At 38.3% G+C, this 13,248-nt stretch overlaps 3 protein-coding genes across 3 annotated transcripts; 2 read left to right on the top strand and 1 right to left on the bottom strand.

The window, feature by feature from the left end:
* The first annotated feature begins 498 nt into the window (after positions 1 to 498).
* LOC101310654 (probable LRR receptor-like serine/threonine-protein kinase MEE39-like) lies at positions 499 to 3,592 on the top strand. The gene is made up of 3 exons (XM_004308784.1): positions 499 to 601; positions 2,413 to 2,962; positions 3,043 to 3,592. The coding sequence occupies exons 1-3, from the start codon at positions 499 to 501 to the stop codon at positions 3,590 to 3,592; spliced, it is 1,203 nt and encodes a 400-aa protein (XP_004308832.1).
* Positions 3,593 to 4,137: 545 nt separating this feature from the next.
* On the bottom strand, positions 4,138 to 5,996 carry LOC101310362 (proliferating cell nuclear antigen-like). The gene is made up of 2 exons (XM_004308783.1): positions 5,647 to 5,996; positions 4,138 to 4,441 (listed from the first exon to the last, which is right to left on the bottom strand). The coding sequence occupies exons 1-2, from the start codon at positions 5,994 to 5,996 to the stop codon at positions 4,138 to 4,140; spliced, it is 654 nt and encodes a 217-aa protein (XP_004308831.1).
* A 3,027-nt stretch (positions 5,997 to 9,023) lies between these two features.
* On the top strand, positions 9,024 to 12,299 carry LOC101292454 (receptor-like protein kinase HERK 1-like). Its single transcript, XM_004307402.1, has one exon. It carries the CDS (start codon positions 9,563 to 9,565, stop codon positions 12,005 to 12,007), a length of 2,445 nt encoding a protein of 814 aa, XP_004307450.1. The 5' UTR covers positions 9,024 to 9,562; the 3' UTR covers positions 12,008 to 12,299.
* Positions 12,300 to 13,248: the final 949 nt, after the last annotated feature.

Here is a 13,248-nt window from a genome sequence, read left to right as displayed (position 1 = left end):
CATCTCTGCAAAATTTCAGCCAATTGGTAATCGTTAAGGCCCTCAAACTCGAAAAACAAATGAACGGACTGAATTCTGTCTGGTTCATGTTTATACCAGAAAAACACAATATTGAGGGCCTAAACGATCACCAAATTGGCTGAAATTTTACAGAGATGATCTACACAATATTATCTAGATACTAGACGGTGGAGGTGAGGAAATTCGATCGAAAAGTGGTGCAAAAATGGAAATCCGCACCAAAACCATTGGTGCGGACGTCCGCAGCCGAGAAGGGCTGTATATATATATAGGAAACATCTCTTCAAGCAATGTATTTATATATATAGGGTTTCTCAGCTGCGGATGTCCGCATTTATTCTTACGGTGCGGATTTCCACTTTACACTCACTTTTCAATTAAATTTTCACATCTCCACCATTTAGTATTTAGATACTATTATATAGATCATCTTTGTACGGCGACATCATAATACTTCAGGTCTACATCGACGGCCAGATGAAGTCGAAAGTGACACTAGAATTCCTCAAGTGCAAGGTGGTCACCATCTACCCTGTGATTGCCATAGGTCCTACAATCAATGGGACATTGGCCGCGGATAGTAAGTCTAACCTGCCTGCGATGATCAGTGCCATGGAAGTGTTCACTAGAGTAGATAAAAGCTCAGCTCGTCTGTTGGGAAAAGAAGTGGCTACCTAATACAAGGCCGACGGATAATTGGTTATCCCAGGATCTAATTTTTCCACCCCTCGTGTGATTTACGGAAATAGCAACAAAAAGAAGACACAATATTTAACGAGGTTCGGCAATATACCTACGTCCTCGGGGCAGCAGTAGTACTTTCTTCCATTATACTAATAATGGGATTATAAGAAACACTCACTCTAGACTAACTAAAGCGGTAACACACCTCTCTCTCTCAAGAGGAATTTTCTTCTCACTAATCACTCAAGTGAGGATCACACTACAACTTTCACAAACTCTCTCTATTTTGTTTGTGACTCTGCCTTGGTTGGTTTGCTACATTCTTTCATGCCTTTATATAGGCAATTAGCTCCATGCATATCTCATCTACGTAACATGCAATGCCATGCAATGTCAAGTTTCTTCCATGATTCATGCTTGCATGCTCATCGATGCATGTCTCCTCCCATTGTCAAGAATTGCTGCCACCACCATCCTAGAATTGTAGCTTTGTTTCTTACCTTTCAAAATATACTACACCCACTTTGTTATTCTTATATCAACTAGCCTTCTTTTATTGAATGGGTCATGAAGGCAATAGCAACCAATGTTTTCCTCATGCAGTAAAACACCACATGAATTTCAACCTCCAATTAAGGAGGGACTGACCCATCATCCTCTACTCCAATGTAGCTTCTTTTGTGTATGCATTAACTTCATAATTTCTTGTACTTGTTTGAGTTGATTCTCTTTTTAGCCTAATAGTCTTCGACATAACAGTCCTCCATATTGTTCTTGACTATTCATGTCTACGATCTATCGATGAATAACTTGTAAGTTGTAACTCTTAAATCAAAAGAATCCATTTCTTCACACTTCTAAGTTCTTATTAGTTATAATTAATATATTTCCTTGTTTTGTTAGTAAAATGTAAAAAAAGGAAAAGCTTTGGATTAAGCTTTGGATTACTTGAAATTCAGGATAGAATCTTGTAGTGTAGTGTAGTAGATTCTCTTTACGACCATGCACCAGTTGTAAGAACAGAGAAGATATATATAAGATTTTTAATTGGATGCCTTCAATTATTTGTTTTTTCTTTTTCTTTTCCATCAATTGGTCGAGCTTATATATATTGCCTTTCATGATTAAGGTGAAGACATTTGCAATCTGGTGCAGAACAGAATCAACAGACATCAATTGCTCAATAATATATCTTATTCTTTAATTTGCTTAACTAGGGCCTCGTTTACTTTGTGTCTGATACTTTCATTCCGATAGTTTTATTCCAATACCATCTATCAATTCGAGGAAAATGGTTTGTTGTATCTAATTGTCTTCACTATATTCCTTGTCCATATATAGTGTTTGCTCGTCCTAGTTGACAATGGTGATTTCTTAGCAGTGTTCTACTAATATAAAACATGGTCGATGGAAATGAAGGGTGAAATGGATGGAGATATCGATGGCGGGTTAAAATTTCTTCTATTAAATCAAGTCAAACATCGATCACAAACATAACACCTTCATTTTTCTCTATCTGAATGTTCAGCTCTATTAACATGATCGCTATGAAGATAAAATTCTGGGCGACGGTGCTGCTCCTAGGGTTTCATGTTTTCAGCTCTTCTTCTCAGAGTAACAACCCGCCTGCTATCCTTTTAATTTCTTTCAATCTGTTAAACTCAAAGTCAGCTAGCCTCCACTAATTTTTTGATCCACTTCTTCCAGGCACGACCGGATGGTTTAACATAGACTGTGGGAGCGACACTCCACGCGTGGACGCCAACACCTTACTCCAATGGGACACAGACAACGATTTAATCAAATCAGGCATCAAGGTACATATCTCAGCAAAGCAAAAACTTGACGAGATGAACACCCTTCGGTTCTTCCCTACAGGACAACAAAATTGTTACGACTTGAAGGTCTATAAAAAGAAGGTGCGCTACTTGATTCGTGCAGGGTTCTTTTATGGCAACTATGATGGTCTCTCTAGCCCTCCAACGTTTGAGCTTCATCTCGACGGGAAGAAATGGATGACAACGGTCAAAACGTCGATGATAGAAGACCCAGTATATCGTGAAGCCATATATGAGGCTCGATCAGATCATATTAGCCTGTGCGTTGTTCGAGTTAAGGACGGAGGGGTGCCTTTCATATCTTCCATAGAGGTTGTTCCACTGGAGCCTCCGGTTAATCATTATTTGTACTATAGGATGGAAAGTAGTCACACTTTCAATCTAGCAACTAGGGTAAACTTCGGTGGAGATGAAGTAAGGTAAAACCCTAAATATGATTTACTTAGCATTATCGATTTACTTGTACCGTAGCTGTTAGGTCTTACTTTGTTTAGTACAGGTACACAGCTGGGACTTCACCAGATGAACGGTACAACCGGATATGGACTCGTGGAGAAACTCCACCAAACTGTGAGGTAACAGCTACTGATTCGGATTCCTCGACAGAAAATGATCCTCCTCGTGAGGTGACCAAGCACTCCGTCGAAGCAAAGAGCTTCACTAACATAACCTTGTCCGTTGATATCTCACAAACACCGACTCCACAATCAGCTTATGTTGTGCTCTATTTCGCCGAAGAGAAAAACCTAACATTCAGAGACACCAGACTGATCAATATCTACATCGACAACCATATGAAGTCCGAAGCTGCACTTGACTTCTTCACATGCCAGGTCGTCACCATATACCATGTGATTCCCGTCGGTCCTAGTATGAGTGTGACTTTGGCCCAGGACAAATGGTCCGCCCTACCTCCGTCGATCAGTGCCATGGAAGTGTTCACAACCTTAGATAAAAGCTCCGCTCCTATCCTCCATTGTCGCAGCTTCTTTTGTGCGTTCAGAAACTTCGTTATTTCTTGTATCTGTTTGCTTCTGTATTTAGCCTAAAACTCTACCACGTACATTTCTTGAACTCAAGCTCCATTTAGTCTGGATTGAACCGGCCACTAGTGTGAGAATCAGAATATATAAGTTGGCAGGAATTATAATTTCCGATCAGTTTATATATCCCTTCACTGTCAACTTATTGTAATTAACAAATAAAGAAATTCTAAGTCAGACACAACAAAATTGCTATGCTTTGCGTGTGAATAAGCAAACCGTATGCTACATTATTTATAAAACTCATTAGATAGCAGCGAGTGTCACATACATGTTCTAAGAAGAATGTGTCTTGCATGTAAAACTAACTAAGAAATTTCTGGAAGTTAATATTGGGTTTTGATTGATGTTTTAGGTTCAGGGTTATTATCAGAAACTACAACAGAATGACTTAAGTCATCAAATGGTAAAATCACCGCCCTTAATATTTTTGACAAGAAAAGTCTCTAGGGTTATGAACAAGTACGTAGCTCAAACACGCACTGCTCCAAAAGTAAATTGTTTTCAATCAAATTAAAGCAGTGTCTAATTTATGAAGAAAAAATTCTAACCTATCTGGCCGGGGACGCCCTCCGTGGCTCTGTTGGTCCGTCCTCGTCCTTGGGTATAGGAGCCAAGTAGAACCTAAACCAACTCCTCTTTGCAATCTTGTACTCCACCATAACTGGAAACTCCGCGCACAAGTTAATCTTAACTATGTCTGACACTGGGCTCACTTCTGTAAACATCTCAAAGTAGTTCAGCTCATATTCCACCGAAACCGGCTCTTTCATGATCATTTCTATAACTGTTACTTCTTCTCCTTCTTCAGCCTTGTCATCCACACCAAAATTACACCTGCTTCTATTCTCTTGCCTGCATTCAAGACTGCGACAGATTCTACAGAACTTGACCCGGCCCCTTCATTGGTCACAGAGATCGTAACATTACCAGGATGACATCCATCGCCAATCAAGCTTTTGATTATCCTGACAAACCTAGCCGAGGGCGTCTCAACGGTTTCTTGGTATTGTATTGGAATATCGAGGTAATCATCCTTGTTAAGTTTCCTAATTAAAGGGGGTGTATTGTATTTGGATTCATACAGACTTATTTTAATCAACTGACTTTTTGAAAAAGTCTACAGACTCTTTAAAAAGTTCATAGACTTTCACTGATTTCTTAAAACCATCGATTTTTATTCACAGACTTTCATTGATTTCTGAAATCTACAGATTTCATATAAATGACTTCTGTAGATTTCTCAATACTTACAGAGTTAGTTGAAAGAAAAAATAAATAAATATGCAATGACAAACACATAATAACACCGATTATAAGTTTAGTGCTCATTTATCTAATTTCGATGCATACAGTTGTAATATTTAATTGAAATACATAAATATAGGTAACGAAAAAGATTATATTAACTTAACAACACGCATACTTGTACGTAAACCAAAGACACATTTTCTAAAGTGGGACATTAGATCACAAGTTTAATTCATGTACGCAAATATAATAATATATGATCATGTGGTTCTAATATCAAGAGTTAGTAAATAATATTTAGGTTATTGAGGGTTCCAAGTATTATAATTGAAAGACAACAAAACGTTAACATTCAAAAAATATTTAAAAGAATAGGTATAATAGAACGTTGATAGCACAAAATATTAAAAAAGAAAAGAAAAAAGATGATGTATCGTAGGATCAACCTATTCACATGTAAAGAGAAAGTCTATCGTAGATTTTTTCAAATCTTTGCTCTAGTGAATGAAAAAATATTGGAGTTTGGTGTGTGTAATTTACACTACAAAGTCCACAATTATCCATGAGTTATTAATTCCATAAGTATGAATGATATTTTGAATACATCTAAACTTCTATTTATTTTAAAAAGTCTTAATTGATTACCCCTGAACTTTGGTGGAATTCATAATGATTTTTTAAAATCTAGTTGAATACACCTAGACTTTAATTGATTTTTAAAAGTCTGTATTGAATACACCTAGACTTTCAAATTTCATAGACTTTTTTAAAACTTCCACTAATTCCATATACAATACACCCCCCTAAACTTCATGGCATAGTAAAAACTAGTGTCACTTTGACAACGTCCGTTTTCGTTTGCGGCGAAGTCGAGGATGTCGGCCATGTTTTTAGGGACGATTTCAAGGGAGATGGGCGGATCGCAGCGGTAGTGCTTGAAGGCGTCAGGTCTGAGCCGCAAGTCCACCAGAGATTTATTGCTGGGATCCAAGGCTTGGAGGAAGATCTCGGTTGGGATGCAATCGAAATACTCGGTTGTCCTTTTCAAGATATCGACGAGCTCGGTTGCCGAGCAATGGTTGTGGCGGCCATTATTCATATTGTGGATGAAAACCACAATTTTCTTGAGGATCGATGCTTGAAGTCTGAGTTCCAACATGTCCTTTTAGGGTTTTGGGGGGTTACGGGGCTAGGGTTATGAATTTCACAATTTTCCTGCTTGATTTAGGAAGTAGGAACTGAATTACACTAAGTCACTAACGATTTCGATAGCATCGATCTATGTATTATCTTGTATATCGTCATGATTTTACAATCTCTATCTGGGTTAGAAAATAACAATGACTTTACAATCTCAATCCAGTAAAAAGAGTCGGACAATCTAAAAGTAATTAAATATCACCAAAACTCCAGTGAACATCCTTCGGTCAAATCTTGTGTATATGTTGAAACAAACTACGAGCTGAAACATTATTCGTTTGGTCGTAGTTCTCTCAAGTAAAAAGACACTTCAAAGTTCAAACTATATATAGTCCAAATTCAGAAAACTAGTTCCAAAAACAAACAAGAAAATAAATTAGGAACGTACCTAGCCTTAACCTCCATTCCCAGCAATATTACAATTCAATTTTCGTCATAATATTCATTTGATCACACATAATTAGCAGTTACCGGGTCCAAGAAAATTTGGTCTATATTCCTAAAATCGTGTAACATAATAAGTAGTTCCCAACAGGGATTATTGTTACCAGAAACATGTTGAATAGCAATCCTCACAGATCTGATGAACTTTACTATCTCTTTGCATGCGCCAAAATAGCCAGTTACTTTCAGAACTTGCAGTTTGGTGAATATGCAACTCCATGAGTGATGTTCTAACCTCATGTAGCCGTACCGAAACTACAAATTTTTAGGCATAAAATAACAAAGGGTGCGTCTATTGCCACCTTACAAACCACTTTGTTCATCCCGTATTCTCTTCACACCCTACTTATATAATTTTAATTGTAAGTCTACTTTGTTCACTCATTAACAATACCTAAAAAACCCTTTTCTCAATTCTACTTTGTTCACCCTACATTCTCTTCATATATTTTGTCAAATTCATATTTGCTCAAGTAAAATCACCAAGTGAACAAAAATTCACATGAAAATATAAATCCAAGTTAAAGAACAAGAAAAACTCTTAAATTTAACAACTCAATGGTATCAGTCGATATCAAGATGCACAATGTCTGTAAATGTATCTCCACTAGCAATGCTTTCCATACTTCTAAGTTTCTTGAACTGATCTATCTATTGTTCATAAATATGGTATAGTAGTTGTCCATGAGAATTTACATACAGAGTCGACATGAGAAATAATGAGTAAAAGGATAGACGAATATGATAAATTTGGATTAGAGTTATGAAATTTGTGTTCATCCAAAACAAAAAGATAAAAAAGAAAAAGAAAAAATTTATAATTTGTAACAACTTATTGTCTTTTGTTATAAGTTTACATCAGGGTATTTTGGTATTTCAATAAATCAACAACGTGTGAGGTGAACAAAATAGTTTATGGGGTGGTAATAGACGCACCCAATAACAAAATCATGAATATGCTTCAATTCCTATAGGCATGCAATCACATATCTACTACAATATTATAAACAAAAGAAATTAAAAGTACCTTAAGTGTGAGCCTTTCAATATTAGGAAGCTGAACAAATAACTTGAGGAATTGACTGGAGTCCCATCGTCCATCAATTGAAACATCAGCCAGATTTGGGGTAGTCTTAAGTCCTAAATCCAGAAAATGATCACGTAGCCCTCCAACTTTAAGGAATCGGAGATTCCGTGCATAAATATTGAGCTCAGTGAGACCTTTAAGTTTAAGGTCACACAGAGTCATTCTCTCAAGAAGAGGACCACTGACGATCAGTTTTTCCAAAGCATCTTGAGCCACTGTAACTCTTTGAATATGAAGTCCCTTCAACACCCGGAAGCCTTTGAATGTGGATGGAGGTTTTAGCAAACAATTGCATAACTCTAAGTGAGTTAAATCTTGAAAACTAAACAAACGAGAAAAGACATTGTATGTTGAACTCCTGTACTCACACAGAATAGAAATCCATACATTAATTAATATCTCCAGCGTCTAGAGATGTTTCAGTTGAAATCTTGAAAGCGTCTACACTATACAGGGCCAGTATGAGAAAACAGAACATGATAGATAATTCTCCTAATGGAGCTGCCACATGTATCATCGAAGGCAAGCGAGAACATGATAGATAATTCTCCTAATGGAGCTGCCACATATATGTATCATCGAAGGCAAGAGAGGGACGCATAGCCCATTTGTGTCTCCATGTTTTCGATAACACACTTGTTTTCACTGCCTCCTTCAAGTGCAAATATGACAAAGTATGCCGTGTAACATCACTTGGTAAGTTGCTTATTATGTCTAGTGGTGGGGGTTTCTTCTTTTTCTTCCTTTTCGAAGAGGATTTCGATCGTCTTCTTCCCATCTGAGATATCAATCAAGTAAGCAGATTGAAAAAACCATAAATTTAACACGAAAGGATGTGTCTTTAGGATATATGGGATTGTGTTCTCTAATTTGATATATAAGAGCTTCGAACAATAAAATCGAACAAGCAAAGAAGTATATTTCTCATGAAATTAGCCAAAACAGAAGAATTAAGTTAAAGAAATTTACCAGACCGATCCACTCTCGGTTTCCAGAATATTGAAGATTGAGTACAAGTTAGGGTTTGCACACAGGGTTTTAATAGCTAGTAAATACCTTGAGACGCAAGTCAATGACGCAATAACCGGATTGATCTGTATCTGGGCCTCCAACCAAAGCCCAAGGCCCAATCTTCAAATCCCCACCGAAAGTGTCCCCCATCTCTATCTTCACTATGAAACACTGCTTCTAAAGTGGTTGTGGAAAACGCGTAGTTGCTCCCAACAGCTGACAACGACAAAAGAAAATCGTCAACAAATCCGACGACGCCAAATATTCCCCCTACACACAACATCACACGAAACCCATCTCCCTCTCTCATTTCCACGACCAAAACACCATAAACTATTCCCAACAATCTGAGCTGTCTCCCAATTCCCTCAATCATATGGTCAGCTTCAAACTTCTCCGGCCACCCTTTTGATCGTTATCCCTGATTTTGCTCACTATTTTATGAACTCGTCAAACACTAGACTTTGAGATATTAATATACAAGTACAGGGTTTGTGGCAGTCAATGAAGGTCTCGCCACCGACGCCACGTTTGATATTAAAACACAACTGAGTTGGTGGAGGAGCTCATTGAAGTGAAAGCACTTATATCTTACTTGGGTTTGTGATCAGTTTCCAAAAAAAGGCAAGGATCTTTTTTGTGTTTGATCTTCCTGTGTTAAGGTGATCGAACTCGACCCTGAACCTATCTACTTGCTTTTGTTTATTGGCTCTGTTTTGTTGGGTTGTTCTTGTTTTGAGTCTGTTTGATGAAAGAGATTGCGAACTCGTGCTGCAGTCTTGTCCCTTCGTAGTTCTGAAGCTATTTATTCTTTGTTGTAATATGAATAAGTTGGGAACTTGTTCACCATTTTCTTTGCTGTGATGTTTGTCATGAAGCATATAAGACTATTCTGCAATTTTGTTTTGTAATCTCAGCTTTGGCCCTTTTGGGTTTTAAGCAGTTTCTTTTGGTTTGCTTCAAAATCCTTGCTAGATTTGAGTATGATGAGAGGAGGGACCGTTAGATTGCTCATATGGGTTTCTTCAGCTTTGTGTTTGATATTTGGTTCATTAGGATTTGATCCTGTAGATAATTTTCTGATTGATTGTGGATCATCAACCAATCAAACAGTTGGTACTCGTGTGTTTCTACCTGATGAGTCTTATTCAACTATTCTTTCAGCCCCACAGAAAATAATTGCCAAAACCACTTCCAATTCTTCTTCCTCCATTGATTCAGCTGTTTTCCAAACTGCCCTGATATTCACTGAACCTTCCCGTTACACATTTCCGATAAGGAAGCAGGGGCGGCATTGGGTTCGCCTCTATTTCTCTCCTTTTGTTCACAACAGCTACAATATGAGCCAAGCAAAGTTTTCTGTTTCTGCTCAAAGTTTTACCCTTTTAAAAGATTGTCAAATAGAGAGTGATTTTCTCATTAAGGAGTACATTCTGAATGTGACTTCTAGCAGCTTGGTTCTCACTATCACTCCTTCCTCCAATTCGTTTGCTTTCGTGAATGCATTGGAGGTTGTTTTGCTTCCTGATGAGCTCATTCCCAAGGGTGCTAGAGCCATTGGTTTGAAGGAGACTGAACAAAGTTTGAGTCAGCTGGCATTAGAGACAGTTTGGAGGGTGAACATGGGTAATGTAACAGTTTCTCCCCAAAATGATACCTTATGGAGATTTTGGGATTCTGATTATTCATACCTGAGATATGAGGGTGTTGCAACATATGTGTCAAAGCCAGAAGCTGTCAAGTTCTCTGCTTCAGTAACGAAGTACATTGCCCCTTCTTCAGTATATGGCACCGCAACCATGCTGGACACGACAAAGGAATCTAGAATGATTGCTAATCTGACATGGAATTTTGATGTTGATCCCGGTTTCAAGTATTTGGTTCGGTTTCACTTCTGTGACATGACGAGTAAGGATGCTGACAAGGTCATGTTCAAAGTTTTTATCAATGATTTGTCTGTCTCTAGCAGTCTTGATCTTAAAAATCTGACATCAAATGTCTTAGGCCGCCCTTATTTTATGGATGTCATCATGAGGGCAAGTGATAGCCCTAAGATGAATGTAAGTGTTGGCCCTTATAGCACAGATGGAGCTTATCTATACCCAATTACCATTCTTAATGGCCTCGAGATCATGAAAGTAAGCAACTCGAGGAGCAGCCTTGATGTCTCGTTGAGTAGCAGCTCTAAGATGAAACTTGGTGTTATAGTGGGTTTGGCTGCTGGATTATTTCTGGCTATTGTTTTGGCTATTGTTTTCTTCCTGCTTTATAGAAGAAGAAGAAGAAGAGGAAGACGAGCACATGCCGTACATTCAAAGGCAGAGGATGTCATGGTGAATGCAGAAGAAGGTAAAGACGCCAATGGCATGGCAATGTTCTCGGCGTCGAAAATTGGGTATCGCTTCCCATTAGCAGCAATTCAAGTGGCTACTGAAAATTTCAGTGAGAATCTGCTCATTGGAGTTGGTGGTTTTGGCAAGGTTTACAAAGGAGTTTTAAGGGACAATACCAAAGTAGCAGTTAAGAGAGGAGCTCCTCAATCAAAGCAGGGTCTTGCAGAATTTCGGACTGAAATTGAAATGTTGTCTCAGTTCCGTCATCGCCATTTGGTGTCCTTGATCGGATATTGTGATGAGAAAGATGAGTTGATCATTATTTACGAGTACATGGAAAATGGGAGCTTGAAGAACCATCTCTATGGCTTAGATCTTCCATGCTTAAGCTGGAGGAAGAGGCTTGAAATATGTGTTGGAGCAGCGAAAGGACTTCACTATCTTCATACCAGCTCTGAAAAGACGATCATTCACCGTGATGTTAAGTCTGCGAATATACTGCTAGATGAGAATTTGATGGTCAAAGTTGCTGATTTTGGGCTTTCAAAAACTGGCCCTGAGATTGATCAGACACATGTCAGCACTGCTGTTAAAGGCAGCTTCGGGTATCTTGATCCAGAGTACTTGACAAGGCAGCAGCTGACTGAGAAATCAGATGTGTACTCATTTGGGGTGGTGATGTTCGAGGTCCTTTGTGGGAGACCTGTTATTGATCCATCGCGTCCAAGGGAAGAGGTAAGTCTAGTTGAATGGGCAATGAAGCGACATCAAAATGGGCAGCTGGAGGAGATTGTTGATCCTCGTCTTGTAGGTCACGTAAAGCCAGACGCACTGAAGAAGTTTGGAGATGTGGCTGCAAAGTGCTTAGCTGAATGTGGTGTTGATCGACCTACTGTGGGGGATGTGTTGTGGAACTTGGAGTTTGTGCTTCAACTCGAAGGAAATGAGGGAAGATCTGATCATGCTAGTCCTGTCAACAACTTGGAGACCAGCACTGTTTCTACTGCAGAATTAAGCATGGGAAGTGTAGGGGACATTGCTGGTATTTCGATGAGCAAGGTTTTTGCTCAGATGGTGAGAGAGGACATGAGGTAGATTGTTTGAAGCTTCAAGAAACAAAGTTTTTCTTTTCCTTTGCCAATTCCATGTAATATTTTGCCTGGTGAAGAGAGTAGTGTACAGAGTAAAGTGAGATTAAAAGTCAGTTCTCACAGTCTATACATGTACAAAGCATCTACCAGAGAACCTGCAAGAATATGCATAGTAGGTTCTTTCATGTATTTATAGTTTTATACTATGATGAGTGTGGTTGTATGCTTTTACACAGTATTAGGTTCTTTCATTGGTCCCTTGGTCTTCTGTATTTATACCAATTCCTTTTGTGTTTCATATGGTTTGAAATTCCTCCCATGACTTGATAATACAATTACTTTAAACATTTGGTTGAGATTTTAACTGTCATGAGCTTCAAAATCTAATGCAACCGCACAAAGGTAGCTTCTGAAGCTGGCATAAACACCAGAAAGGATGTACCTCCAATACATGGAAGATCAAAAAACAATAGAGGACTAAGGAGATTCAATTGCATTAAAATCCAGAGAGATCAAAACCAAGGTTTGTTTTCAAATTATAGTAAACAACCATCTCTTAGCAAAAGAAAGTCTGTTAAGAGTAGTCAGACAGTAAACCGAACCATCTCACAAGTCTCAACCATGCACCATCAAGCCAGCTAAATTATGTGCTCCCATCTGGTACTAACTCATGATCAATCTTCAAACAACATCGCCTACGCATTACAAAGGCTTCCTCTCACCTGGTAAGCAAATCACACTTAAGAATTACTAAACTCCAGTAGGATATCAAACTGCTATTTTGATCAGTCCTGAAGCTTCTCATCACCATTCCCACTCAACACTATAGCAAATGAAAATATGCAGTTACACAGACCATCACTTAATCTGTGCCATAATAAACTACTGGTCATTGTTAATGGCAACTCAATCTCTTATGTGAGAAGCCTATACATCACTCTTAACTACCATTATACATGCTACATAAACTAGAACACAATCAGCAGTCACAGACTCACAGAGAATCAGAAAATACACTTAGTAGAATTGCATTGGAGATGAACATTGTTCATCACTCGCACAAGCCTTTCCCTTCATCCAGCTCTCTATTTTTGCCTATCATGCTTAAGATCAACATTTTTTTTTTATATAGAAATGCTTAAGATCAACATAGACCAAAAGTAAACAGCATTCTTATGAATTTCAACCACATCAAATATACTACAAGAGAAAAATAAAGCTCAGATTTTGGGATCGGTTAATGGG

Source organism: Fragaria vesca, linkage group LG7 (genome assembly GCF_000184155.1).
Source record: "Fragaria vesca subsp. vesca linkage group LG7, FraVesHawaii_1.0, whole genome shotgun sequence".
Classification (NCBI taxonomy): Eukaryota; Viridiplantae; Streptophyta; class Magnoliopsida; order Rosales; family Rosaceae; genus Fragaria; species Fragaria vesca.
This window is presented reverse-complemented; position numbering and strand designations above follow the sequence as displayed.

Bases quoted from the DNA above. Each gene is read 5' to 3' on its own strand.
- LOC101310654 (XM_004308784.1), top strand. From the start codon at position 499: ATGAAGTCGAAAGTGACACTAGAATTCCTCAAGTGCAAGGTGGTCACC. The intron at 602-2,412 runs GTAAGTCTAACC...CACTTCTTCCAG, and splicing joins TGGGACATTGGCCGCGGATA to GCACGACCGGATGGTTTAAC. The intron at 2,963-3,042 runs GTAAAACCCTAA...TGTTTAGTACAG, and splicing joins TTCGGTGGAGATGAAGTAAG to GTACACAGCTGGGACTTCAC.
- LOC101310362 (XM_004308783.1), bottom strand. From the start codon at position 5,996: ATGTTGGAACTCAGACTTCAAGCATCGATCCTCAAGAAAATTGTGGTT. The intron at 4,442-5,646 runs GTTTAGGGGGGT...TCTTGAATGCAG, and splicing joins AGTTTTTACTATGCCATGAA to GCAAGAGAATAGAAGCAGGT.
- LOC101292454 (XM_004307402.1), top strand. From the start codon at position 9,563: ATGATGAGAGGAGGGACCGTTAGATTGCTCATATGGGTTTCTTCAGCT.